The sequence below is a fragment of the Bos taurus genome, chromosome 24, assembly GCF_002263795.3.
Source record: "Bos taurus isolate L1 Dominette 01449 registration number 42190680 breed Hereford chromosome 24, ARS-UCD2.0, whole genome shotgun sequence".
Classification (NCBI taxonomy): Eukaryota; Metazoa; Chordata; class Mammalia; order Artiodactyla; family Bovidae; genus Bos; species Bos taurus.
The window spans coordinates 35,715,868-35,742,694 of record NC_037351.1 but is presented as its reverse complement, the minus strand read 5'-3'; the positions used below and the strand labels follow the sequence as shown (position 1 = coordinate 35,742,694).

Below are 26,827 nucleotides of genomic sequence, written 5' to 3'. Positions count from 1 at the left end.
GGTACCTAAATATGCCAGTTCCTCCAAGGAGAAGCCATCATTTTGAGTTATCCCACATAAGAGAATACAGAAAGGTGCTATATACATTCACTTTACTTGAAGTCAGCCATGTGTGTTAGTTGCTCAATCATGTCCAACTCTTTTGCGACCCCGTGGACTGTTGCCTACCAGGCTCCTCTGTCCATGTGATTTTCCAGGCAAGAATACTGGAGTGGATTGCCATTTCCTCCTCCAAGGAATTTTCCTGACCCAGGGATTGAACCCAGGTCTCCTGCGTTGCAAGCAGATTCTTTACTGTCTGAGCCAGCAGGGAAGCCTCAAAGTCAGCCAATCTGGGGCTTATTTCTATTTTCTCAGCAAGTCACTGGCCCTCAACCAAATTATCTTTTTCTTCATTCTTCCACTTAACACACTAGCACACACTATATATATATATATATATATATGTATATGTATATATTCAGCAACTCCGTGGTTGGGAGACGGGGAAACAGCAGCAGAAGTGGTTCAAAGATGAAGAAAAACTCTTATCCAATAAAATCCAATGTAAATATGAATTGTACCATTCATTTTTTAAAATACACTACAAATGAGGTCTCTAGATCATAGTCTCCTCCTTATATGATTCTGGGCCTGAAATACTGAGCTAAATTCTAAAGACAGTTTTTGAATCCTTGCAGATCTTTGCTGATCTTTTAGTACTATGGTGACATATTTATTGATTTATTCATTGTATACATTAATATTTAGGATGAAAACTTAAATTAAATTGTATTTGACATGATAAGTGACTTTTAATACATTTTTAAGCCAGAAATAGCAAGGGCTGCAAAATAAACCTTACTGAGAAATTTATGTAACTTTCATACGAAGGTTTTGCTTTAAAGTTTGTTAATATGATTAACAAAACAATCCACAAATGACTTTTCACATTTTGTCCTAGACTTCAAAGAACATTTTCTTTTATAGATATTGAATTAACTCTTTGCGTGTCTGTGCTCAGTCACTCAATGTTGTCTGACTCTTTGCAACCCCATGGACTGCAGCCCGCCAGGCTCCTCTGTCCATGGAATTTTCCAGGCAAGAATACTGGAGTGGGTTGCCATTTCCTTCTCCAGGGGATCTTCTGGACCAAGGGATTGAATCCACATCTCTTGAGTCTCCTGCACTGCAGGCGGGTTCTTTACCACTGAGCCACCAAAGAAGCAACTCTTTGCTTACTCATGTTCTTTTTCCTTCTGCCCAAAGTATTTTAACCTGAGATAGTTGTCTGTATACCTCTAAACATATTTTTAAACCTCCAAAGTTATTTTTATACAGAGTTTTATGGAGACCAATTTAATCTGCAGAGTTACTTATAAAAGAACAATGTCAGATTGCTATTTTAGAAGTGTAACTAATACCCAAGAACTATCTCCCACCACTGAATAGCAACTTTCTGAATACTTAGCAGTGCATTTACACACTAGGGGATGGAAATTAATCTAAATTCAGCATCCTATAAAGGTTCCAATATCTTTGCCTATTTATGAGCTTAATATCTTCTTAGGCGTCTCCATCTGAGTAGCTACTTTAAATTTTTAGTCAAATTCAGTAACCCATCAAGTAGATATTAAAGCACAATTTATGAAAATACATAATTAGATATTCCAGACATGAAAAATCCTCTGGTTGCTAAAGAAAATATAATACTCTAAGTGATTTTAAAGTGGTTACTTCCTGAATGTCTTTTTTTTCCCCACACATTAGACGAAGTTGCATTGTTTATAAAAATTTATTCATACAAATTTTACACACTTTATATAACAGTTATCAAAGACCTAGTTATAGATATCATGTGTGTAATAATACTTGGGTAAGATGTTTTTATAATCAGTTGCACACAAAATAAGAGCTTCAAGACTAACATCTACCTAAATTATCACTATATCATAAATCTGCTCCAGGTTAGTAAGGCTCTTGGCATTTCTAGAAAGTATACAAAAGATTAAACTGGGTGATCACTGTAAATGCTTGCAACTAGCCACGGGAACACTAAATTAGACTTCATAAAGAAAAGGTTAACTAGCGGCCTATGTCACCACTAACAGCTGACACAAATACAGAAAACTCTGCCCGTTATCCAAGGAACAAATAATTAAAGACTAAAATGCAAGCCAATGTGTTGCAGCATTGTAGGGCCACTAAATAGCCATCTGTGAATCGTGGCAATTTAAAAGGCGAAGAAAGGCACTGAAGCTGCAAACCCCATCCTGTGTCACATTGCCCGAGGAGACTGCAGAATTAAAGAAAGATTGATTCCGTACACAGGACTGAGGCCCAGATCGAAGGCCTCTGTGCTTTCACTGTCTGCAACGTGATCTCGGGGCAGCATCCATCCCGCCTGGGGAATGCAAATCCAAGTCTGTTTTCTTTGATTTATGACTCCATACTGATCAAATCCGTAAAGGAAAAGGAAAGGTCCTTGACATGCTAATGTTTAATCTTTTCCTGTTTATTTTTTGTGTGTTTTTCAAAAGAACTTGTGCCTGAAATTTGGGGAGTTTGGCTGGCTGGTTTGCCTGCTGTTGCTTGATCTGGTTGCTGGGTGAAGGTTTCTTTTGTTATAGAGATTACCTGACAGGTTCAAGAAATTGACAGGAAACAGACAGACATGCTTTCTGTAGCCAAGAAAGAATACAAGGGGACATTCTCAGGGCCTGTTGAAGCTTGCTTACCTCACTCTTGACCACAAATACAAGATAGTACTCATACATATGAAGATGGGGTTTAAATGATTTATCAGTTAGTACAACTGAGCAACATGTGAACACTACACATTCTAATATCACAAAGGTTGGTTTTATGAAATAAATTTTACTAAGCAATAAGCCATAAATGTAGAAAAATACATTTTACCTACAAACTCAATCAACAAGAAACAAAAGATTCATATATAGTGCATAATTACTTAGTGGTAACCACACAGGGGTTCCTACACTTTACAATAAGTGCTAGCATCAAACAACAGGAAAAAGAAGCATTCACAAGTTTAAGAGAAGTGAATAAAAAACGGCAAACAGTACTTAAACAGTGCGAGAAGGTGGGAAAGAGGAGTCTTGAGGAAAACCACGGAAGAACAGGGAGGCTCCTACACAGCAGGGTTCAAAGGGGAGGATCCTGGCCATTTCACAACATGAGCAGCATGGATAGCACTGGAGAAAAACACATTGTACTTTGCATCCATTTCCAATACCCAGCGCCCAAAGTCAGGCAGGCAGGGGACCTATGGTGGGACTGGGCTTACCGCCAGCCCCCAGGCTGGGGCTGCCTGCAGCCAGTCCCTCTCCAGGGTCCTCCCCCTACTGCCTTATGCTCTGCCTTTTCCAATAGTCCCACTTTGTTCCAATTGCCCTAACCTTGGGATACTGGGGTCCCTGGAAGTACAGAAAAGAGAGCTTCCTATTCAAGTCTCTCTTCTCTGTACAGTCCCCCAACTCCTCCCCCAGGGAGTAGTATGAATTCTGGGGAGAAGCACAATTTAGATCCAGCTGTTGTTTTATCAGGAGAATTTCCTTGTGGGCTGAGAGTCTGAAGAGAGACAAATACACATAAAAATAGAATCAAAGAAAGCGGAAGTATTGGCATTGCCACCCAGCAAGGGGTAGACAGAGCCTCAGTTGAGTTCAGCTGGGATTGAAGCAGCCTGCCCTAGAGACTCCCTGGGAAAGACAGACCTTCAGCAATCCTCCCAAATCATTACCTCAAAGTCCCTGGAGCAGGGCATCACTGTTTATGTACAGTAGCAAATGGTCAGGATTAATATCTTCAGGCCTATCGTGGATAAAAATACTATCCTTTTAATTCCAGTTTACAAAAATAGGAGTAATATTCAAAACAATGATTGTCTATTTTTCTATTTATTTTATATAAAAACAAACAGCTCAGGCGAATCTTCAATCCTTGTGCACACTGTATGAACGGCTCTCTATTATACTTTATATATATATATATATATACTCTTTATATATTCGTAATATATATGTCAATATCAATAATTGGTCCACAAAGTATATCTGTGCATTCTCTAGTGCTTCGTAAAAAGAAAAACAATATTATTATCAAAATATTCATTTAATGGCTTGACTTCATACATAAATACATGTGGGACAGAACACAGGAGCAATGACAGTTCAGTCAGTTGGGAAAAACGACTTCTCATTGTGTCAGGGCCGTATACACAGGATAGCTGGCAACTCGTCGCTACAAATACGGTATTCGCCGTCCTTTGTTTTTAACCCTTTGTTTATACCTTTTCCCTAGAACAGCAGCCAAGTATTTCTTAACAGCCATTTGTTTCCGGTAGCGGCTGTAGCTGTCAGTGAAGATGCCGTCCGAGTGGCGCTTGGAGAGCGGCTCCGAGTCGTCGTCCGCGCTGCCGCCCGGGGTCCCACTGCAAGGAGAGGGGTCGGGAAGAGGGTGGCGGGGCGGGAGGCATCCGGTGAGTAGACGCGGGGTGAGCAGGCAGACCCGACCCAACGAGGGAATCTTCGGGGGAGGGCGCGAGCTCTCCGCGCCCAGCACGCCACCCTGCCCGGTCAGGGAGCAGTCGCAGGGAGGGCAGCGATGGTAACCCTCGCTACTCCCTCCCCATCAAAGATCTCGGGGCGCCAAGTCCTTATAGGATGGACCTGGGAAGAGGTCCCGGGCCAAACGCAAGCGATTTAACCCTAACCCCTCTCCAAACGCTGCCCTCTCAGATCGGACCATCAGTGCTTTTGCGCTCAATTGTCCTAACCGTTCCCGGACGCCCCCACCCACGCAGAGAGAAAAGCACCAAAGAGCCCTGAATTTCCCGTTGGCTGTTGCCGTGGAGTTTACATCGATTCCGCAATTCCCAGTCAGAGGAGAGCACCGCTCTCCTACGCGCTAAGTTGAAAAACGTGATAATAATACAAGTCGACAGGCTGCAGGCAATACTTTTCATCACATGAATTATTCAGTGCGGAAAACGTATTCTGGTGTCCCATGGGCTCTATTAAAACATTGCCTTCTGGTGACAGAAGCTCCCGCAAATCCTGTGCTTTGGGTTTGTCTGGCACGAGCAAAAACTGTTTGCTTCCTTAGGTGTCCAAATTTGAGGATTTGTTTATTTCGATTTGAATTTAACAGTGAAAGAAATGTGGGGAAAGAAAAAGTAAATCGTCCCAAGAAACTTGAAGGTTTTGATGGTCTGGAGAGGGGGGACCACTTATTATTATTATTTTTTTTATTCAAAACGGATCAGACATCCCGATTTTCCTGCCCGCTCCCCTCCTCGCCTCATTCCCGAGCTCTCTGGCCAAACTTCTGGCACGGTACCTAAACCTTAGCCTGTGGCAGGGGGCTGGCCCTGTAGACCCTGCAGCGCAGACGCACCCTCGGCCCCACGTGCACGCAAGGACGTAGAAGCAGCCCCGCCCTCCCAGTGCGCACCGGCACACACACCCGCCGCGGCGCGTGCGCGCGTGCGCGCCATCACGCGCCGATTAACTCTTTTGCAAACTCTTACCCCAAGCCCTTGGCCATGAGCGTCTGCAGGTATCTCCTGGCGGACGGCTGGTCCAGCACTTTGCGGTAGGCCTTATTAAGGATCCCGTGGGCGACATCTCTAACAGGGAGGCAAAGTGCGCGCCCGGGGGTCACTGCCCAAGTGGCAGCCCCAGGTCCCCCGCTAGTCACGCTTGCCCCCCAGCCCTCCGGAAGGCACTAGGGAATAACTCTTGGGATGTTCCCGTGAGTGCCAAGAACCAGAGTTCGTCCTGCCCTCCCAGGACCTCAGGTGTGGAACCCGGCCGGGGCGCGCACTCACTGCCGCTCCTTGGGCCGCAGACCTTTTGGTCCCCATGCGGCCCTCCTGTCCACACAAACCGGCCCGCTCCTAACTTTCACTCTCGTGGGGACCAGCCCGGGAGAAGAAAGACTGGAGGGTTTTTATGAAAAAGCACCTACTCGATGAACCATCCCCTGCCCCTTTCTCCCTCCCAGTGCCCGGCTGCGCGGCGGTACCTTTCCTCCGCGGGGTAGTAGAGCGCGTAGGCATCGCGCAGCGCGGAGGCGGGGCTCCCCACGCCCGGAGACTCCGAATCGTAGAAGTCCTGCTGCGGGTTTCCGTCCTCGTCGTACACCTCGTTCTCCGGCCTGCAGGGGTAGCCAGAGGGCAGGAGTGGTCAGTAGGGTCCTTCCCCGCCTCTGCGAGGACCCAAAGACCCATAGGGGCTCTCACGATGCTCCTTCTTCCAAAAGGCGCCCCTCGGAGAACTGTCTCTTCTAGGACAGGGGTAGGAGGAGGAAACGACACCCAAGAGAAATTCCCATCCCTCCTCTCGGGGGCGAGGGGTCGCCCTGCGGGGGCCACGGCCTCAACGGGCACTGGGAAGCCCAGACGTCTCTGCCGACCTCGCACACCTGGCCGCCGGGGAGGACCTCTCCTACCCCCGGCCTGGCTCTTGAGCCTCCCGCACAAGCAGCGGCGGGCGGAGACGGGAAAGGCCCTGGGAGAGAACTGCCGGCCAACCGAGGACCGGATGGGGAGAGGCCTGGAGCCAGAGGGGGTGGATGGCTGGGGAGTCCGGCGGGCAACCACCCCCACCCAGCCTCCGAGCCCAGGGGAGCCCTTCCCGGCGCAGATGTAGGTCACGGAGAACCTCCGGCTTCTATTTCGGGCGGGAGAGGATCTGGCAAGAACATGAATAATAGATGCCCCTAAACTTAGCCTGTTTGGCAACGGCTCATTCCGTGGCGTGCCCGTGCCCTCCGGTGCGTCTTGCCCGGAGAAAGTACCAGGCACACGGGACTTTGAAAATAGCTGGGGGTGAAATAGGGCTTTTAAGTCCAGTAAGTCGGCAGTTAGCGCTAATCGGCTAGTGGTGGCCGGGCGGCGGGACAACGTCTCAACCCCGAGGCAAAGGGAAAGGATCAATAGGGCACCGAAAGCCAAAGATCTCCCAGTCGCCCTTGCCCACAGCCTCAATCCCTGATAGAGGACGGGAGAGGCGGGTGAATAAACAAAACCCCCTCGCTTTCTGCCTCTGGAGAGACTCGGAAAGCGGCCCAGGCAAGTAGCGCTCTTTAAGTGGATCCGTCACATTCGTTCCTCCCCTCGCCTTTCCTCCATCCCTGGAGAGGTAGGGGCAAGGCAAGCACACCAGCGACCCCGCCCCACACCCAGCCTTTCCTCGGCGACGCGCCTCTCAGCCCTGGCCCCGCTGCCCGGAGTCTCCAGGTCTTTCTGGGCACCTCCACCCCTACTCCGTGCCCAGATGCTGAAATCCTAATACCGAAGCCAGAACCCATCTCTCCGGCCAAATCAGTGGTCAGCGACTTCTGAGGAAATCGCTCTTGGTCGCGGCTCGGAGGAGCAGCTTTGCGGGCAGAACGCGCGCTCCTCGCCTCCCGGAGCCGGGTGCGCCGTGGAGCGCGGATGCTGAGCCGCGCTGCGAGCTTCCACTCGCCCACTGACAGGCCCGGCACTCTGGGGCTGCGGCGGAGAACCCGGGCAGCACCGACCGATTAGAAACCAGGAATTAAGAGGAGAAGAGAAGGGGGGAAAAAAAAGAGGCAGGGTTACTGCAGCCTGGGGTGGGCAGGGCTACCCTCCCAGTACTGCCTGCCAGCTGGCTTTCTTTCCCTCCTTTGCATCCGTTTCATCTGTGTCTCCCCCTCCCATCTTTGTTTCCCTTCTCACAAATCGCTTCTCAACTCTACCCGGCCAGCACTCCCCCTCCCCAAGACTCTAAAAGCAACTGGAAAACCTATCGCTTGAAAGAAAGCTCTTCCAGTGGAAAGAATTCGAACTGAGGTGATGGGGAGAGCTAGGGAGAGGGGGGGAGACCCCGCCCCGATAGCCTAGAACAAGCCGTAACAAAGCCAAGTCCACGGGAGCATCACTCTCAACCCCCCAACCTGGCTGCGGGAGCCAAAGTTCTCGGAAGTCGAGCTAAGAATCCGGGCCCTGCCCCGGGGGAGGGGCTGGGGGAGGGGAGGTTTCTTCGGCAGGTTCGAGGTGCGCTCGCTCCACCCGGGACCCCGGGGCTGTGGCGAGCTGGGGGAGGGGCGCCGAGCCCGGGAGGAGTCCGGCCCAGATCCCCCAAGTGAAAGGCGACCGGACCCAGGCTGGTGGCGGCGCAGTGAGGGCGCATGGGGAGACGGCAGTAGCCGGACCGAGGAACTGCAGGAGGGCGACCGCGAGGAGGGGTCGGGGGGGACGACAAGTCCCGGCCTCCGCTCCGCTCGGGCGGCTAGCACCTACCTGATCCCCGGGAACCGGAGTCCGGAGGCGGCAGGTGAGCCGTAGACGCTGCTGTGCATCAGTATCCCGTAAACGAGCAGGGCCAGCCTCGCTCCGCTACACATGGTCATTCTGCGCAGGACGGGAAAGAGATCACGCAGCAGTCCCAACGCCCCTGGCCTTCCACCACCCCCACCCCGGACCCCCTAGAAACTCCTCGAACTGGGGGAGGCCCGGAGCTCCCCTCCGACTCCCAGGGTTGAATCCTGCTTAACAACAAGCCGGCTCGCCCCGCCACTTCCTTCTCGTTATAGTTAGAAAATACGCCTGTATCTATCCAGTGCCCAGTAACTCGCCAGAGCTGGCGCCCAGAAAAGCTAACTCGTACCCCGAAGCCAGCAAAAGAATTAGCAACCAGGTGAGTTGTTTGGTAAGATTTTTTTCCCTCCTTGCCATCCAACTCTTACCGCTGCCAGGAGAGGGTTTGCTGCCAAGTAGGACGGCGGGCAAAGGGCTTCTCCAAGTTTGTGCGCTGCAGTCACAACCCAAGAGTCATCGCCGTTTGGCGTTAGCGTCTGAGCAGGAGCCGCAGGAACGAGCCGGAGCCGCGGGAGGAGCTGGAGGACTTGTTTGCTGAGTCCTGTTATTCTGTTCAAAAGTTTGACGACGCTCGGAACTAGGACGGAGCGTGACACCGAGAGAAGGGGGGCGAGGGGAGAGATGGAGAAGGAAGACGGAGGAGGCGACGAGCTGAGTGTGGGTGGGAGACAAAGTGGCCTGAAGTCCACCGAGAAGAAAGAAGTGATAAGGAAAGAAGCAAAGAGAGAGAGAGAGAAAGAGAGAGGGCCTCAGCGAAGTCGGCGTCTGGGTCAGCCGCCCGGCCAGGCAGCTCGAGCAGGCAAGCGCCTTCGCTGCTCAGAAGTCTCTCTGGCTGCGTCTGAAGCTGCGGTTTCTTCTACTGCTGCCGGTGGTTATTACAGAGGTGACCAGCCCTCTGCTCCTATTTATCTGGGCAGTTAGCAGAAATCTATCCGAACGTGGTTTCAAAAGAGACTTTCTTGTCAACATCTGTCTGCCTGTGGCCTTTTAAGTACAGATATTTTGTTGCACTGTTGCGCTCCGATTTTTATACGTGGAATGACTTCCTTTTTTTTTTTTTTTTTTTCAGTCACGTAATGATCGGGTATCAGAAAAAGACGTCAGCATCCTAGTCCCTCAAGGAACATATTAACTATCCTCTGCTGTCCTCCTGGATAAGATCCGGAGTCATCGACTTCTCATAAACACCTTTCACTCATACTGTACAATTTAAAGGAGTTTAATTACCTCGATGGTTTTCAGTTTTACCCACTTCTCAAGGATGGGTAAAGAATTCATAGAATCTTGAGAATGGTAAAAAAAAAAAAATGTTTTTAATTACGTCTCTCTTGTTTTCTTTTTGCTTTTTCATCAAGCCCCAGCAATCAGCGCTCTGGGCTCTGGAATTAAAGCACCATCAAGCTCTCCTATTAATAAATTTAATTTAGATCTCCTAATTTCTTGCCTATGTTCTTTTAGATAGACAATTAAATGTGGAAGTCGTTTTGTTTCTAAAGGGAAGTCTTGGAGGATTTTCAGTAAATCGCTAATGAGTCTGGCTGTGGTTGACAGTCTGGCTCTGAGTGGAATTGATTAGAGTTATAGATTAGAAAGAAAGAGTCCTAAACCCGGCCTGTGGTGCTGTCCAGGCTTGGAGTGCTGAACTATTTGGTTGCAGATGCTGCAAGCGTTGAAAATTGCTACTAGTTTAATTTTTCACCAGAGCCTCTAAATCGGAAGATTTGGTAGTGGCACCCTTACAATGTGGCAATTCATTGTCCAGGTACCCCCACTGTTCAGATATGTCCCTCCCTTGCAGTGTCCATGGATGCCCTTAATGATGACAACTGTCTGACCCCTGCCTTTACTATGGGAAGAAAGAGCATTCTATGTCTGCCCTTTAGTTCTGGTTTGGGGATCTCTACATGGCCTATTTGGATACCTTCACACATTCTGTGGCTCTTATTAATGTTAACAATGAAATGGTGAAATTGTATTTTACAGAAAAACTGAAATTTTAAGAATTGGGGGGTGAGAGATATGTTTCCCCATTTATTTACAGCTTGAGTTCTGTGTGAGGAAAGGCAGACAGACTGGGGAAACATGATAATACCCAGTACAAGTTCACTCCCTGAGGGTTTCCAACAGGAATCCCTTCCATGGGGGTGGCTAAAAATGTTTAACTGAAAATGAGGTGGAAAGAGGAAAGCCCAAAGGGAACACCACATCCACCCAGAGGCTTCCAAGGCCTGGAGTTATTTAAGAAGATCTGTAAATTTCTACTCCAGTAAGAGAACTCAGGTCTATTTCTTTTAAAAGGGAAGCAGAGCCATCAATAACCATTAGTGTGCATTTTAATTATTTGGATCTTAAAAATTAGAGGAAATGGCAATTTCGTGGGAGTGCTTCCTGTTACTATGATTTAGATCTAACATTTAAACAAGCTATATTAGTTCTGCATGCTTCTTCTAAGACAAAATTATAATGCTTCTCATTCTCAATGCCTTTCCTGCTTATTGGAGATTTAATATTTTCTCCAAGACGACAAACTTTAGATTGCTTCGTTCTCGCTACGAATGGCCAGAAACGGTCACTTCTTCTTAGTTTATTCCTGGGAATACTCAGATTGCCCATTTGCAGTAAAGATTAAAACCACATCTACACAGGAATGGATCGTTTTTCTCCATCGCCTGCGTTCGCTGATCTGGGCTGCAGTGTTTACATGCGTGTGCTCCGTGTCCACCTCTGCCTCTGGGTAAGCTCGCACACAAGGAGCCGGCGGTGAAGACACGACCGAATAATCCAGCGGAAATAATCCAGCTCTCTCACTAAAGCGCCCGCAGCTATTACCGACTGTGGCTTTCCTGTCTTCCGCCTCGCTTCACGTCAAAGGTGAACCCGATTAAAATCCTTCCTCTTCCCTCCCACGCGAATTCTGAAATGAGTTCAATCTGCAGAAACATCTGAAAATTTCCAAGACTCCTGGTACTGGTTCGCGACTCAACTTGAGTCAAGGGAGCCCCCGTGTGGGGAGTTTGTTGACTTCACGGCCTATTAAAGGGAGAAAACCACAAATACTATTAACTTCTTGAGGATGGCGGAACCACCCCTCTCCCCCGCCACCGCCCCTCCGCACCGCCCCCCCCCCCCCCAAGAACCTGACCTGCGCCTCTGGTTCACAAAGCCTGTGCCACCGGACTGTTCTCGGCATGGACCCAGTGAGCGCAGACCTCGGGATCCCGCGCCCCAGGATTACCAGCTTCCAGGCCCGAACCCGTCCCCTCAAGTGAAAGAGAATTTGAGATTCTGGGTCACTGAATTTCAAAAACAACAAAGCTTCCGAGACCCACGCATTGCTCAACACCATCCAAAGACCCGCTCAGCCTCGATCCACAGCTGTCTGGGGCAGTCGAACCCGAGATGACAGGGTCGTCCTGCAGAACTTTCCTCCCACTGAGCATCTCCAATTAGGCGAGTTTGATGTCCCACGGGCAAAGATGTTATCGTGTTCTCGAAAGTTCCTGGGCCGCTGGGAGGGGAGATGCTGGGAAGGCTGAAGAAGAGAGGTATCTGGAAGCTTTGGACCCGGCTCCAGAACTTCATGGGTCTGGGGCTGCTCCGCTGCTTCGGCAGACCCTGGGCGCGAGCGCAGGCCCTTCCTGCTCCCTATTCATGGAGAGGAATAGGAGGCGACCGACGTCTCAAAGACCAAAACTACCCCCGGTGCCCGAAAGTGGTCGCTTACTTCGAACCTCGGGAGTGATCTAATTAGAGCATCGATGTTGCTTTCGGCGGGGGTGGGGAGGGGACCTTGTGTCTGGGGTTTTAGGGATGCAGAGAGGAGGAGGCGCGCATCACGCCCGGGATGGAGACACCCAGAGTCACCCCGCGCGAGGTGACAGGGGTTCCCGGCCAGGGCCGCGCAGGAGACCGCGGCGGCAGACATGGGCTCCTTCACTCACTACATAAGCAAAGAAGAGAGAAACCATCAGATTGCCCAGGTGTAATTGACAATGACACAGGGAGAAGGGAAGGGTCCGAAGAGGGGACTCGGGAGTCAGAACTTACTGTTTACAAATAACGCAAAGCAACACCAATCTTCTCTCCAATCGCCCCACCCCTTACCCTCAATGTTCACCAGACCAGGTAGAAGGATTCCAAGGGGGCAAAGTTTCTTTCCCAATTGTGGAAACGAAGAATGGCCCGCAACTGGAATCATGTTCGGTTAGAAGAACTGGTGGTACCGTGGAAATCTTCCACCTGAAAAGTCTCACGGAGGTCTCTCCGGAGGATCAGAGGGCAGGCAGTTTCCGGGTAAGCCGGGACCTACTCAGAAGAAACTGTTTGGAAGTATTTGTTGGAATATATGTTGGTGTTTGATCAAAGACCTTGAATTTCAAATCCGTAATGTATCAACTCCTTTGTGTCCCATTCATCCTTAAGATATGGAAGCATTCAAACTTCTGGTCTGAAATAGTGGATGCTAGCTAGCTACAAATCAGACTAACACTTCCCTAACTTGTTTTCCCTGGTCACAGACATATCAGTCTCCTTGAAGTGTCAAGCCTTGAATCCTTAAACAGCTCTCGACTTTAAAGAACCCTTGAGCCCTTGAAAAAGTGTGATTTGTATTCCAATAGGAGGAATATGTCTAGTCTATGACCGAGAGTTTGAATTTGCAGATGGCTTCATAGCATTGGCAAATTCCTGGCGTAAACAAGACTCAGTTTCCTAGGGTAAGACTTCCACTACTTTCCTTCTGGCCTAGCTACTCATCCTGCACAATTACGATGCGTTCGTTTTTCCTTTCTTGGCTGTGTAGCTCTCCCCATTGCTCTGTACCACCACCATCCGCATCCCCTACCCCATGGATTTTTTTTTTTAACCACATGAAAGGACATGTTTGCACACATTATCTTCATACACTCTTATTATAAATAACATTAAACCAGATTGGGAAAGTCTTATACTTTCATTCCACTCATTTCTATTCAGTACCTAGCTAGAAACCAGGCTACAGTAAGCTTTTTCAGTGAGCAAGCTCCTTGCAAAACTTCCTCTCCTATGAGTGACAAGAGTAAATTTCAACACTGTATTCAATTTCACTGGAAACTTTTTCTCTTCTGACTCTTCAGTAAATGTGATGACTCATGACTCACTTCATACTGATTATACCTGTAGGGAACCCCAAATGTTCTGCAGTGGAACATCATGACCATCATTTACTGGACTGCCTGCATCATGCTCCTCTGAACTCACGATGTAGAAAGGAGCTGATGAGCTTAGCCAGAATGTGTCATGGCTTCTCTGACCTTCAGAACTCAGTGCTTCACCCACTCTGAAAACAGTCAGCCAAGGGAAACCTTTCCAAACCACATGAACAAAAGTATTCCTCTCAATTCAAGAATAGAATTGCATGTTCACAAAGCCAGGAAATTTTGCTAGTTTTTTCTTCTTTCTTTCTTTCTTTTTTTTTTTGATTAAACTTTTTATTTTCTATTGGAGTATAGCCGATTAACTATGGTGTGATAGTTTCAGGCAGACCGCAAGGGGACTCAGTCATACATATATGCCAGTTGTTTTAAGACGAAGCAGATGCTCAAGAAGCAAAAACTGGGCCTGAACCTTTGCTTCAGGTTTGGGTGATTTCAACCGCCTCATGTATATGGTTCTTCTAAGGTCTGGTTCTCTGACCATAGTTTACTGGTGATGGGGTTCAGGGCATGCTGCCCCAAATATGCCACTTTGGCATATTGATTATTTTGAATTAAAGCTACTTAAGAAACAACTGGTACAAGAAAAACACTCTGAGCCTCCTTTGTCACCCTGAAAGCAGGAAATAAATCTGCAATGTGAAAGGTACCCTCCCTGTCCCAAGAAGTAGAAGGGGCATGTTTATCATCAGAGATAGAGAATTGAGGGCCAAGAAGGCTATCTAAGCAAACCTTGTTGCTTCTACGCTAATTTACTACCCAAGTCCAAACTTCTCTGTCTTGTCAATTCCTCACTAATTTATTTATTTTCTTTATCCGGAAGGTATAAAGCTTCCTGCTTTGGTTTTATGTTGCTGTTGTCGTTGAATTACTAACTCCTGTTCAACTCTGTGACCCCCATGGACTGTAGCACATCAACCTTCCCTGTCCTTCCCTACCTCCCGGAGTTTGCACAGATTCATATCTATTGAGTCGATGATGCTATCTGAACTCGTAGTCTTGTAGTACTCTTGTAGTACTGTTCTTGTCATCTCATATTTCTATGTGCTTCCATACACATGAATTAAATTTGGATTTTTTTCCTTTTGTTAATGTGTTGTACATCAATTTAATTAGCTCAGCCAAAGAACCTAGAAGGGAAGAAGAGAAGGGCTTTCCTCCCCTGTCCTGGGTACCAAAAATATATACCCCATACTTCACTGTGCAGCATCTCCCAGATTCTCCTGAGATTTCCAGAACATATCCTCTTAAAAACCAAGGAGAAGGAAGTCTTCTCTATACTTCAGCCTAAATATTCTGCTCATATAAGTCTTAAATGCAGGAAGAAAAGCTTGGATAGGATCCAAGAAACCCAATATCTTAAATTAGTTTTTGTGACAGCCTCTGAAGAAGTTTGAAGGAAGATCTGTGTGCAAAATAAAACAAGACTTTTTTGCATAAATCAAAAAGGGATATGGCAGTATGAGTTCATAGCATCCCAAACCTCTGTTCTTTAGATTCAAACTCAGCCTTATCTATCTGTGAATATAGGCCTGTTTATAATAATTTTGGAGCTTTTGTTTTTCATTAACCTTATTACCAGCACCTTGTGTTAATAATACTATCTCTGCAAGTACTTTTTAACCAATTCTTCTCTCCACCTAAACATACACAGGGATGATTTAATTTTTTAAAAAACTATCATCTGCTTGAAATACAACTATATTTGCCATGAGTTTACTATTTTAAAGCTTCAATTATTGTTTCTTTAAATTATTTTAAGTCCTTCCTTCCAACAGGGCTGCATGATTTTGCTCCTTCCCAGTCAATATCAGCAATAACAGTACAATAGCAAAAATAATTATCTATTGAACACTTACTATGATAAGTGTTTAATTAGAGTTATTTCCTTTACCCTCAAATAATCTCCTTTCTAGATACTACTATTAATACATTTTACACATGAGAAACTAAGACTCCAAGTGCTTAAGAAACTTACCCAAAGTCACACAACTACTACATTGTTGTTAGGGAACTTAAAATGGAGGTAGTCCTGTTCAGGAACAGAACAGAGCAGGCCTCTGACCTGCCTGGACACTGCCTGGATTTATGTGCCCAAGAGCTCACTACTGCTACTAGTGAGTCACGCTGTGCTTTTGATAAGAGAGAAAGTGAGGCTTGGAATTTTCTCAACCCCCTGGAGCCCTGGCCAGCCCCCAGGGTCTGGAAAATCTCCTAACTCACAAAATGAAACAAAGAGCATTGTAAAGAAAAAAGGTAAAGTAAACCCAGTGCGAACTGATTGATGATATCAGTTTTCATCCTGGGATTACAATCGAGAGTCCCCGAAAACTGCAATTTGAAGTCTTACCCATGGGATGGACGCACCACCAGAGACCTTCTCCCAGCTGGGACTCCAGATTGCTGTTAACCAGGGTTTTCTCAGCAGTTTTCAAGTCTGGATATTTGTTGGTCAGCCCAGTTTGGTGATGTATGTACTGTTACTTTTGTCTACTGTTTCTATTTCTCTTCTTTTAATGATTGTACATTGACATTAAGTCAAATAATCCTCTACCAAATATTCAAATTGTTTATTGTGTGCAGCAAGTGGTTTCTTTTGTAACAAATCCTTCAAACCTAAAACAAAAGTTAAACTTTGGGCAAAGTAAAGATTCAAAGTCTCAGTGACTTCAGATAGTACTAAATGTGAAGTCAAGTGGGCCTTAGAAAGCATCACTACGAACAAAGCTAGTGGAGGTGATGGAATTCCAGTGGAGCTATTTCAAATCCTGAAAGATGATGCTGTGAAAGTGCTGCACTCAATATGCCAGCAAATTTGGAAAACTCAGCAGTGGCCACAGGACTGGAAAAGGTCAGTTTTCATTCCAATCCCAAAGAAAGGCAATGCCAAAGAATGCTCAAACTACCGCACAATTGCACTCTTCTCACACGCTAGTAAAGTAATGCTCAAAATTCTCCAAGCCAGGCTTCAGCAATATGTGAACCGTGAACTTCCAGATGTTCAAGCTGGTTTTAGAAAAGGCAGAGGAACCAGAGACCAAATTGCCAACATCTGCTGGATCATGGAAAAAGCAAGAGAGTTCCAGAAAAACATCCATTTCTGCTTTATTGACTATGCCAAAGCCTTTGACTGTGTGGATCACAATAAACTGTGGAAAATTCTTCAAGAGATGGGAATACCAGACCATCTGATCTGCCTCTTGAGAAATTTGTATGCAGGTCAGGAAGCAACAGTTAGAACTGGACATGGAACAACAGACTGGTTCCAAATAGGAAAAGGAGTACGTCAAGGCTGTATATTGTCACCCTGCTTATTTAACTTATATGCAGAGTACATCATGAGAAACGCTGGACTGGAAGAAACACAAGCTGGAATCAAGATTGCCAGGAGAAATATCAATAACCTCAGATATGCAGATGACACCACCCTTATGGCAGAAAGTGAAGAGGAACTCAAAAACCTCTTGATGAAAGTGAAAGTGGAGAGTGAAAAAGTTGGCTTAAAGCTCAACATTCAGAAAACGAAGATCATGGCATCTGGTCCCATCACTTCATGGAAAATAGATGGGGAAACAGTGGAAACAGTGTCAGACTTTATTTTTCTGGGCTCCAAAATCACTGCAGATGGTGACTGCAGCCATGAAATTAAAAGACGCTTGCTCCTTGGAAGGAAAGTTATGACCAACCTAGATAGCATATTCAAAAGCAGAGACATTACTTTGCCAACAAAGGTTCGTCTAGTCAAGGCTATGGTTTTTCCTGTGGTCATGTATGGATGTGAGAGTTGGACTGTAAAGAAGGCTGAGCGCCGAAGAATTGATGTTTTTGAACTGTGGTGTTGGAGAAGACTCTTGAGAGTCCCTTGGACTGCAAGGAGATCCAACCAGTCCATTCTGAAGGAGATCAGCCCTGGGATTTCTTTGGAAGGAATGATGCTAAAGCTGAAACTCCAGTACTTTGGCCACCTCATGGGAAGAGTTGACTCATTGGAAAAGACTCTGATGCTGGGAGGGATTGGGGACAAGAGGAGAAGGGGACGACAGAGGATGAGATGGCTTGATGGCATCACTGACTCAATGGACGTGAGTCTCAGTGAACTCCGGGAGTTGGTGATGGACAGGGAGGCCTGGGGTGCTGAGATTCATGGGGTTGCAAAGAGTCAGACACAACTGAGCGATTGATCTGATCTGATCTGATACTAATATATATTGACAGTATATATCATACTAGTTTACATGTTCATTTGACTTCAGACAGTAGTATAACATATTAGCTTACATATTTATTTATTCCAGAGTTGTTATACAAATTACTAATTTAATATGAGATGTAACTTGTGATTTGTCTTAACTGAAAATACGTTTATTTTCTTATTAATTTTTAAATAAAAATTGTGTTTAATGGGAATCAAATGCTACTAACACAACAGAAATTGGTTTTGTTAGACTACAAACATCACATACTTATGAACTTTGCTTTATGGCATAAATATGTTTCTAAAAATATGTGCATTAATGTGCACACATCTTACTTATGTCATCAAATTGTTGAAAGGTTAAAAACATTGCCATCCTGAGTCATTATTTAAAATGATTTCATATCTAAAAGTGTAGCAGAAGTTTCAGTGATGTGTTTAAAAAAAAAAGAATTATTCTATAAGATCACCATTTAATACCCATCATATCATTCATCATCATATCTTATTAAATCATTGTGTAATTTAATACCACAGAAATCATATGATTGCCAGTGAGTCAAGACTTTTGTGAGTCAAATGAGATGATATATATAAAAATGTTTTACAAAGAATAAATCCTAGACCAGCATAAGAGAAGGAAAATTACATTTTCTGGGCTGCTTCTTTAACAGCAGTAACTTGCTCTGTGTTCGCAATGTCCCATTTAATCCTCTGATTGTCCTGGGAGGTAGATTTGGTACTTTTTTTTTTTTTTTTTTTAACCAGTGGATAAACTGAGACTTTTGAAAGTGAGCTAACTTCACCGAAACACACAGCTAATAAATGACAAAGTGAAATTTCCTACTCAGGACTGGCTGTTTCCAAAGTTACTGTGCTTCCTCCTACCATTTGGTCTTCTCATTATTACTATACAATTACCATTATTTTTAATTACTTTATTATTTTAATTGTTATTTATTTATTTATTTGGCCATGTCGCTGGGCATGTGAGGTCTTAGTTTCCAGAACTTAGTTTCTAGACCAGGGATTGACCCCACACCCCTGCACTGGAAGAGCAGAGTCTTAACCCAACCAACAAGGAAGTCCAACCATTATTATAGAGGGGAAAAAGCATCAGCTTTCATAAAAAGCACATGATTATTTAACAAAACATGAGTTTTAAGCCAGTAGTTTGAACAACTCTTCTTGCTTTTTCTGAACATTTTAAATAAATGAAGAGATTATGTGTATGTATCATTTTAAAGACATTTTAAAGAGTATCATTTTTAGTATCATTTTAAGTATCATTTTAAAGACATTTTAAAAAGTATCATTTTAAAGACATTTTAATGGTTGTACTGACAGGTATTAAAAAATGTGGTAAAGTTGCAATAACTAAAACAATGTTGTGCTGATGAATAATACATAAGAGGAATAAATATCAAGTATATAAACACAAAGAAATAAACACTGCTGGGACTTCCCTGGTGATCTAGCAGTTAAGAATCTGCCTGCCAATGCAGGGGACATGGGTTCAATCCCTGATCCTGGATGATTCCACATGCCTTGGAGCAATGAAGCCCCTGCACTGCAACTCCTGAGCCTGTGCTCGAGCACCCAGTGCTGCAATTACCGAAGCCACCTCTCCCTTGAGCACGTGCTCCACGACAAGAGGGGCCACTGCAATGAGAAACTTGTACTCCACTAGAGAGTAGCCCCCCTCACCACAACCAGAGAAAGCCTACACACAGCAGTGAAGACCCGCTGCAGCCAAAAAGAAATAATTAAAAACAAAAACAAAAACCACACTTCTATGTAATTTTTAATGGAAAGAATAGAATACTGGGACATGGAGTGTCTGGGACTTCCAGAAGCTGGAAGAGGCAAGGAGAGTTCCTTCCCCAATAGCTTTCACCAAGCAGATGGTCCTGTCAACTTGACTTGGACTTATAACCCCTGGACCTGTGAGACAATGAATTTCTGTGGTTCTGAGCCACCTGGTTTGTGCTACATTGTTACAGCAGCTCCAGGAAACTAATATATATGGTATAATTCCTTCTCCCACAAAAGGCGTAGGTAATTCCCAGAAAGAAAGTGAAAGTCACTCGGTCGTGTCTGACTGTTTGCAACCCCATGGACTATACAGTCCATGGAATTCTCCCAGCCAGAGTACTGGAGTAGATAGCTGTTGCCTTCTCCAAGGGATCTTTCCAACCTAGGGATCAAACCGAGGTCTCCTGCATTGCAGGCGGATTCTTTGCCAGCTGAGCTACCAGGAAAGAATCCACTCCAGTATTCTTGCCAAGAGAATCCCCATGGACAGAGGAGCCTGATGGGCTACAATCCATTCCCAGAGGATGCTGGGAAATACTGACAACTACCCTGATGCACCACCATAAAGCAATTCATAGAGAATTGAGGAGCTACTCCTACTTGCAAGACCTACCAGACCTTTTAGAACTAACACACACAAAAGATGTCCTTTCATTATAGGGGACTGGAATGCAAAAGTAGGAAGTCAAGAAACACCTGGAGTAACATGCAAATTTGGCCTTGTAGTACGGAATGAAGCAGGGCAAAGGCTAATAGAGTTTTGCCAGGAGAACACACTGGTCATAGCAAACACCCTCTTCCAACGACACAAGAGAAGACGCTACACATGGATATCACCACATGGTCAACACAGAAATCAGATTGATTATATTCTTTGCAGCCAAAGATGGAGAAGCTCTATACAATCAGCAAAAACAAGACTGGGAGATGACTTGCCAAGAGAAATATCAATAACCTCAGATATGCAGATGACACCACTTTAATGGCAGAAAGTGAAGAGAAACTAAAAAGCCTCTTGTTGAAAGTGAAAGAGGAGAGTGAAAAAGTTGGCTTAAAACTCAACATTCAGAAAACTAAGATCATGGCATCTGGTCCCATCACTTTATGGGAAATAGATGGGGAAACAGTGGAAACAGTGGCTGATTTAATTTGGGGGGCTCCAAAATCACTGCAGATGGTGACTGCAGCCATGAAATTAAAAGACGCTTACTCCTTGGAGCTGGTTTTAGAAAAGGCAGAGGAACCAGAGATCAAATTGCCAACATCCGCTGGATCATGGAAGAAGCAAGAGAGTTCCAGAAGAGCATCTATTTGTGCTTTATTGACTATGCCAAAGCCTTTGACTGTGTGGATCACAAGAAACTGTGGAAAATTCTGAAAGAGATGAGAATACCAGACCACCTGACCTGCCTCTTGAGAAATTTGTATGCAGGTCAGGAAGCAACAGTTAGAATTGGACATGGAACAACAGACTGGTTCCAAATAGGAAAAGGAGTACGTCAAGGCTGTATATTGTCACCCTATTTATTTAATTTCTATGCAGAGTACATCATGAGAAACGCTGGACTGGAAGAAACACAAGCTGGAATCAAGATTGCCAGGAGAAATATCAATGACCTCAGATATGCAGATGACACCACCCTTATGGCAGAAAGTGAAGAGGAACTCAAAAGCCTCTTGATGAAAGTGAAAGTGGAAAGTGAAAAAGTTGGCTTAAAGCTCAACATTCAGAAAACGAAGATCATGGCATCTGGTCCCATCACTTCATGGGAAATAGATGGGGAAATAGTGGAAACAGTGTCAGACTTTATTTTTCTGGGCTCCAAAATCACTGCAGGTGGTGACTGCAGCCATGAAATTAAAAGACACTTACTCCTTGGAAAGAAAGTTATGACCAACCTAGATAGCATATTCAAAAGCAGAGACATTACTTTGCCAACAAAGTTTCATCTAGTCAAGGCTATGGTTTTTCCTATGGTCATGTATGGATGTGAGAGTTGGACTGTGAAGAAGGCTGAGTGCCGAAGAATTGATGTTTTTGAATTGTGGTGTTGGAGAAGACTCTTGAGAGTCCCTTGGACTGCAAGGAGATCCAACCAGTCCATTCTGAAGGAGATCAGCCCTGGGTGTTCTTTGGAAGGAATGATGCTAAAGCTGAAACTCCAGTACTTTGGCCACCTCATGCGAAGAGTTGACTCATTGGAAAAGACTCTGATGCTGGGAGGGATTGGGGACAAGAGGAGAAGGGGACGACAGAGGATGAGATGGCTTGATGGCATCACTGACTCAATGGACGTGAGTCTCAGTGAACTCCGGGAGTTGGCGATGGACAGGGAGGCCTGGCGTGATGCGATTTATGGGGTCACAAAGAGTCAGACACGACTGAGCGACTGATCTGATCTGATCTGATCTGATACTCCTTGGAAGGAAAGTTATGACCAAACTAGATAGCATATTCAAAAGCAGAGATATTACTTTGTAAAAAGGTCCATGTAGTCAAGGCTATGGGTTTTCCAGTGGTCACGTATGGATGTGAGAGTTGGACTGTGAAGAAAGCTGAGCACTGAAGAATTGATGATTTTTCTTGAGAGTCCCTTGGACTGCAAGGAGATCCAACCAGTCCATTCTAAAGGGAATCAGTCCTGAATGTTCATTGGAAGGACTGATGCTAAAGCTGAAACTCCAATACTTTGGCTACCTCATACAAAGAGTTGACTCATTGGAAAAGACCCTGATGCTGGGAGGGAGGCAGGAGGATAAGGGGACAACAGATGAGATGGCTGGATGGCATCACCGACTCGATGGACATGAGTTTGGGTAATCTCCAGGAGTTGATGATGGACAGGGAGGCCTGTCGTGCTGCGATTCATGGGGTCACAAAGAGTCAGACATGACTGAGCAACTGAACTGAACTGAACTAAATTCCTGCTTGCAAGCGCAGGCAACATCTCTATCTGTTTTATACATATACCCTCAGCTTCCATTTTGCTATTGCTTTTCATCTTTAAATTGGTATATAAGTCTGGTCGCCCTCAAAGGATTTCTGCATAGAATTAATATCTTGTGGGGAAGCACCTTGAAAAGAAAGGAAGGGACTTTCCTGGAAGTAAAGTGGCTAAGACACCGCACTCCAGCTGCAGGGGGCCTGGCTTCAATCCCTGGTTAGATCCCACATGCCCAACTAAGAGTTCACGTGCGGCAACTAAAAAGATCCAACATGCTGCAACTAAGACCTGGTGTAGACAAATAAATAACTAAAAGACTTTAAAAAATAAAAGGAGGCACATAAATACAATAAAACCAGGTAAAAAAGTGATAACCTTAGTAAACATGCTGAACGTAAGTGACTAAAAGGCTGTATTTTGTTGTTAAGTTGCTAAGTCCTGTCCAACTCTTGGAGCCCTCCATGGACTGTAGCCTGCCAGGCTCCTCTGTCCCCAGAATTCTCCAGGCAAGAATACTAGAGTGGGCTGCCATTTTCCTCCTCCAGGGGATCTTCCCAACCCAGGGGTCAAACCGGTATCTCCTGCATTGCAATTTAAGGTAATTGTCAGCTAGGTCTAATGCTTTTGAAATGGCTTGCAATCTCATGATGCAACACTAGCGTGTTAGAACAAGGAGCTACTGGGCCAACTCAATGCATGGTGTAGAGAGACCACTCTGGATAAAGCTGTCTGTGTGGTTTACATGCACTAGAGCAATAGGATGTGATGGCCATTCCCTGGAGGGGCACACAACAGCCTTCTTACATAAGGCTGTCACTGGAAGGGAAAGGTGTTGCTAAATTAATACAATCTTAAGACTTCCCTGACCATTCAGTGGTTAAGTCTCTGAGCTTCCAATGCATGGGCTGCAGTTTCAGTCTCTGGTCAGGGAATTAAAATCCCACATGCCACAGGGCACAGCCAAAAAAGAAAAAAAAAAGATAAGAGTGTAGCAGATGAGGCATTGCCACTCGCGATGATAGCTCACTAACCTAAGATAGCAGACTTGAATGTGAGATGTGACTGCTTTGCAAACTGTTTTTTTTTAATTGGAGTACAGTTTATTTGGGCTTCCCTGGTGGCTCACACAGTAAAGAAGCTGTCTGCATTGCAGGAGACCTGGGTTTGATCCCTGGGTCAGGAAGATACCCTGAAGAAGGGAATGGCAACCCACTCCAGTATTCTTGCTCAGAGAATTTCATGGACAGAGGAGTCTGGTGGGCTACAGTCCATGGGGTTGCAAAGAGTCTGTTTTGACTGAATATTGTTTCAGTTGTACAGCAAAGTAATTCAGTTATAGATATACATATTAAACTGCTTTTGAAAATCACTGTGCTTATCATAAAAATTTAAAAAGGGGAGAAGAATGTTGAGAACCATTGGTCTAAGGCATTGATTTCATATCAGTTATTCCTGACAAAGTGCAGAGAAGTCTGTGGGGAGAGTTTAAACTCCGTTTGTTTTCAGTCATGGTATGTGCAGCCTCAATCTCAAAGTCATTGGAATAAAGAGTTGTTTTTAGCTGATGGTTTTGAAGTTCTAGAAATGGGCATATCCGAATGGAAGTTAAGTAGGGTGGACAGCCGTCTAGTCCACCCTGTGGCTGAGAGCCTTAACCCAAGGAGGCCCTACTGTGTGTCCTTTTCACCAGAGGCAATCACTGGGAGTGTCTCCATGTGACCTAAACCAAAGTGGTTTTAAAGAGTGTTAGAGTGTTCTTTGAAAATATTGAAGCTGGAGCTTCCTTGGTAGTCCAGTGGTTGAGAATCTGCTTGCCAGTGCAGGGGACGTAGGTTTGATTCCTGGGCTGGGAGGATCCCACATGGGCCTGGGAGCGGCAACTCCTGACGCCCACATGCCCTAGAGCTACAGCAGGAGAACCATCACATGGAGAAGCCCCTGCTTGCCACACCTAGAGAAAGCCCACAGGCAGCAACGAAGACCCAGGGCAGCCTTAAATAAATAAACAAATACCTTTTCTTTTTAAAAAAATGTTAAACTTGGACTTTCCCCAGTGACTTAGCATGCACATCAGTGGTTAAGACTCCACACTTCCAATTCAGGGGGGTGTGGGGTTGATCCTGGTTGGGAAATTAAGATCACATGCCACATGGCCCCCCAAAATAAAACAAAATAATCAGATTTTTTTTAATTGGATATGTTAATCACATTTACAAAATACCTTTACAATGAGACTTAGTGTTTGGTTAACTAGCTGCCACAGCCTAGCCAAGTTGACATATAAAACTAACCAGCACAATTTCTAATAGTGACTTCTGGCCACCATATCACAAGGAGACATTTCAAGTTTGGTCTAAATTGGATTCTTTGTTCCTGTTTCTTCCAAAATCACAAAAAAACGATCATGTAAATTTAATTTACATTGATAGTATTTATTCACGGTTAAACACTACTTACAGAGTCAACAACTTAATATATAACAGCTCTACCACCATAAAAAAAAAAAATCCCTTAGACATTTGTGGAAAAGGTTTTGAAAACATTTATTTATAGCCAAGAATTGCCAGAAATAACAACCAAATTAATAATTAAATAGCAAGTTTTTATTGCAAAAGAAACAAAGCTAAAATAAATAGGCACCATCTAAAAATTTTTCAATATACAAATTCATAGAGCTTTTATTTAACCAAACAGTTATTACAATAATAACTAACAACCTGACATCTTCCATGTTCCCTGGCATGCCTGGTCTCTAAATTCGAGAAAGCTGACAGAGGCAGCCTAGCAATTCATTCTACATGGGAGGAAGTAAGAGAGAAATCAATGAAAAATTATGGGAAAACATGGGGGCAGGTGGGAAACACTCTAATTTGGTTTGTATTATTTAACTTCTATGCAGACACATCATGAGAAACGCTGGACTGGAAGAAGCACAAGCTGGAATAAGGATTGCGGGGAGAAATATAAATAACCTCAGATATGCAGATGATACCACCCTTATGGCAGAAAGTGAAGAGGAACTAAAGAGCCTCTTGACGAAAGTGAAAGAGGAGAGTGAAAAAGTTGGCTTAAAGCTCAACATTCAGAAAACTAAGATCATGGCACCTGGATCTGTCACTTAATGGCAAATAGATGGGGAAACAGTGGAAACAGTGGCTGACTTTATTTTGGGGGGCTCCAAAATCACTGCAGATGGTGATTGCAGCCGTGAAATTAAAAGATGCTTACTCCTTGGAAGGAAAGTTATGACCAACCTAGATAGTATATTGAAAAGCAGAGATATTACTTTGCCAACAAAGATCCGTCTAGTCAAGGCTATGGTTTTTCCAATGGTCATGTATGGATGTGAGAGTTGGATTGTGAAGAAAGCTGAGCGCCTAAGAATTGATGCTTTTGAACTGTGGTGTTGGAGAAGACTCTTGAGAGTCCCTTGGACTGCAAGGAGATCCAACTAGTCCATCCTAAAGGAAATCAGTCCTGAATATTCATTGGAAGGACTGATGCTGAAGCTGAAACTCCAATACTTTGGCCACCTGATGCAAAGAGTTGACTCATTGGAAAAGACCCTGATGCTGGGAGGGATTGGGAGCAGGAGGAGAAGGGGACCACAGAGGATGAGATGGCTGGATGGCATCACTGACTCAATGGACATGGGTTTGGGTAGACTCCAGGATTTGGTGATGGACAGGGAGGCCTGGTGTGCTGTGGTCATGGGGTCGCAAAGAGTTGGACACGACTGAGCAACTGAACTAAACTCACCTAGTCCTAACCTCCCTGGTATATAATGTCATCACACATTGTCAGACACACACACAGCACCAGGGCAGGAGGCAGGGCTCTGGGACCCTTTTCACCAATGGTCAATTCTATCCTCAGCTATCATTGAAATTCTAGTTTTTCCAGCTCATCCCCTCAGATGGGGCAGTGGTGCACGCATAGACTCTCGCCTCAGTATGCAGGGACATTTCTTGCTAATCTATTGTTTCTGTAAAAGAAACTTTTAAGGTTATTTTTTACCAAGATTTTTATTTTGGCTGTATTACCCTTTGCCAAAATAACAATGTTCCATTGATATAATGAGTTAAAAGTTTGGGCAGACTTCCCTGGTGGCAGAGTGGATAAGAATCCACCTATCAGTGCAGGAGACACGTGTTCTATCCCTGGTTCCAGGAAGATTCCACATGCCCCTGAGAAACTAAGCCCTTGAGCCACAACGATTGGGCCCACCTGGTGCAGCTACTAAAGCCCGAATGCCTAGAGCCAATGCTCCACAAGGAGAGAAGCCACCGCAATGAGAAGCTCACACACCACAACTAGAGAGTCACCCCTCTGC

At 45.1% G+C, this 26,827-nt stretch overlaps 1 protein-coding gene across 2 annotated transcripts; it reads right to left on the bottom strand.

The window, feature by feature from the left end:
- Positions 1-2,763: 2,763 nt before the first annotated feature.
- On the bottom strand, positions 2,764-9,561 carry ADCYAP1 (adenylate cyclase activating polypeptide 1). 2 transcript variants are annotated; one of them, NM_001046555.1, is given in 6 exon segments: positions 4,243-4,423; positions 4,425-4,432; positions 5,531-5,561; positions 5,564-5,629; positions 6,028-6,159; positions 8,270-8,379. In NM_001046555.1, coding segments are annotated over 6 exon segments (528 nt in total).
- Positions 9,562-26,827: the final 17,266 nt, after the last annotated feature.

Coding starts and splice junctions, on each gene's coding strand:
- ADCYAP1 (XM_005224280.5), bottom strand. CDS start 8,379: ATGACCATGTGTAGCGGAGCGAGGCTGGCCCTGCTCGTTTACGGGATA. Junction 6,160..8,269: donor CTCCGGTTCCCGGGGATCAG/GTAGGTGCTAGC, acceptor CTACCCCTGCAG/GCCGGAGAACGAGGTGTACG. Junction 4,433..5,530: donor CTCATGGCCAAGGGCTTGGG/GTAAGAGTTTGC, acceptor CTCTCCTTGCAG/TGGGACCCCGGGCGGCAGCG.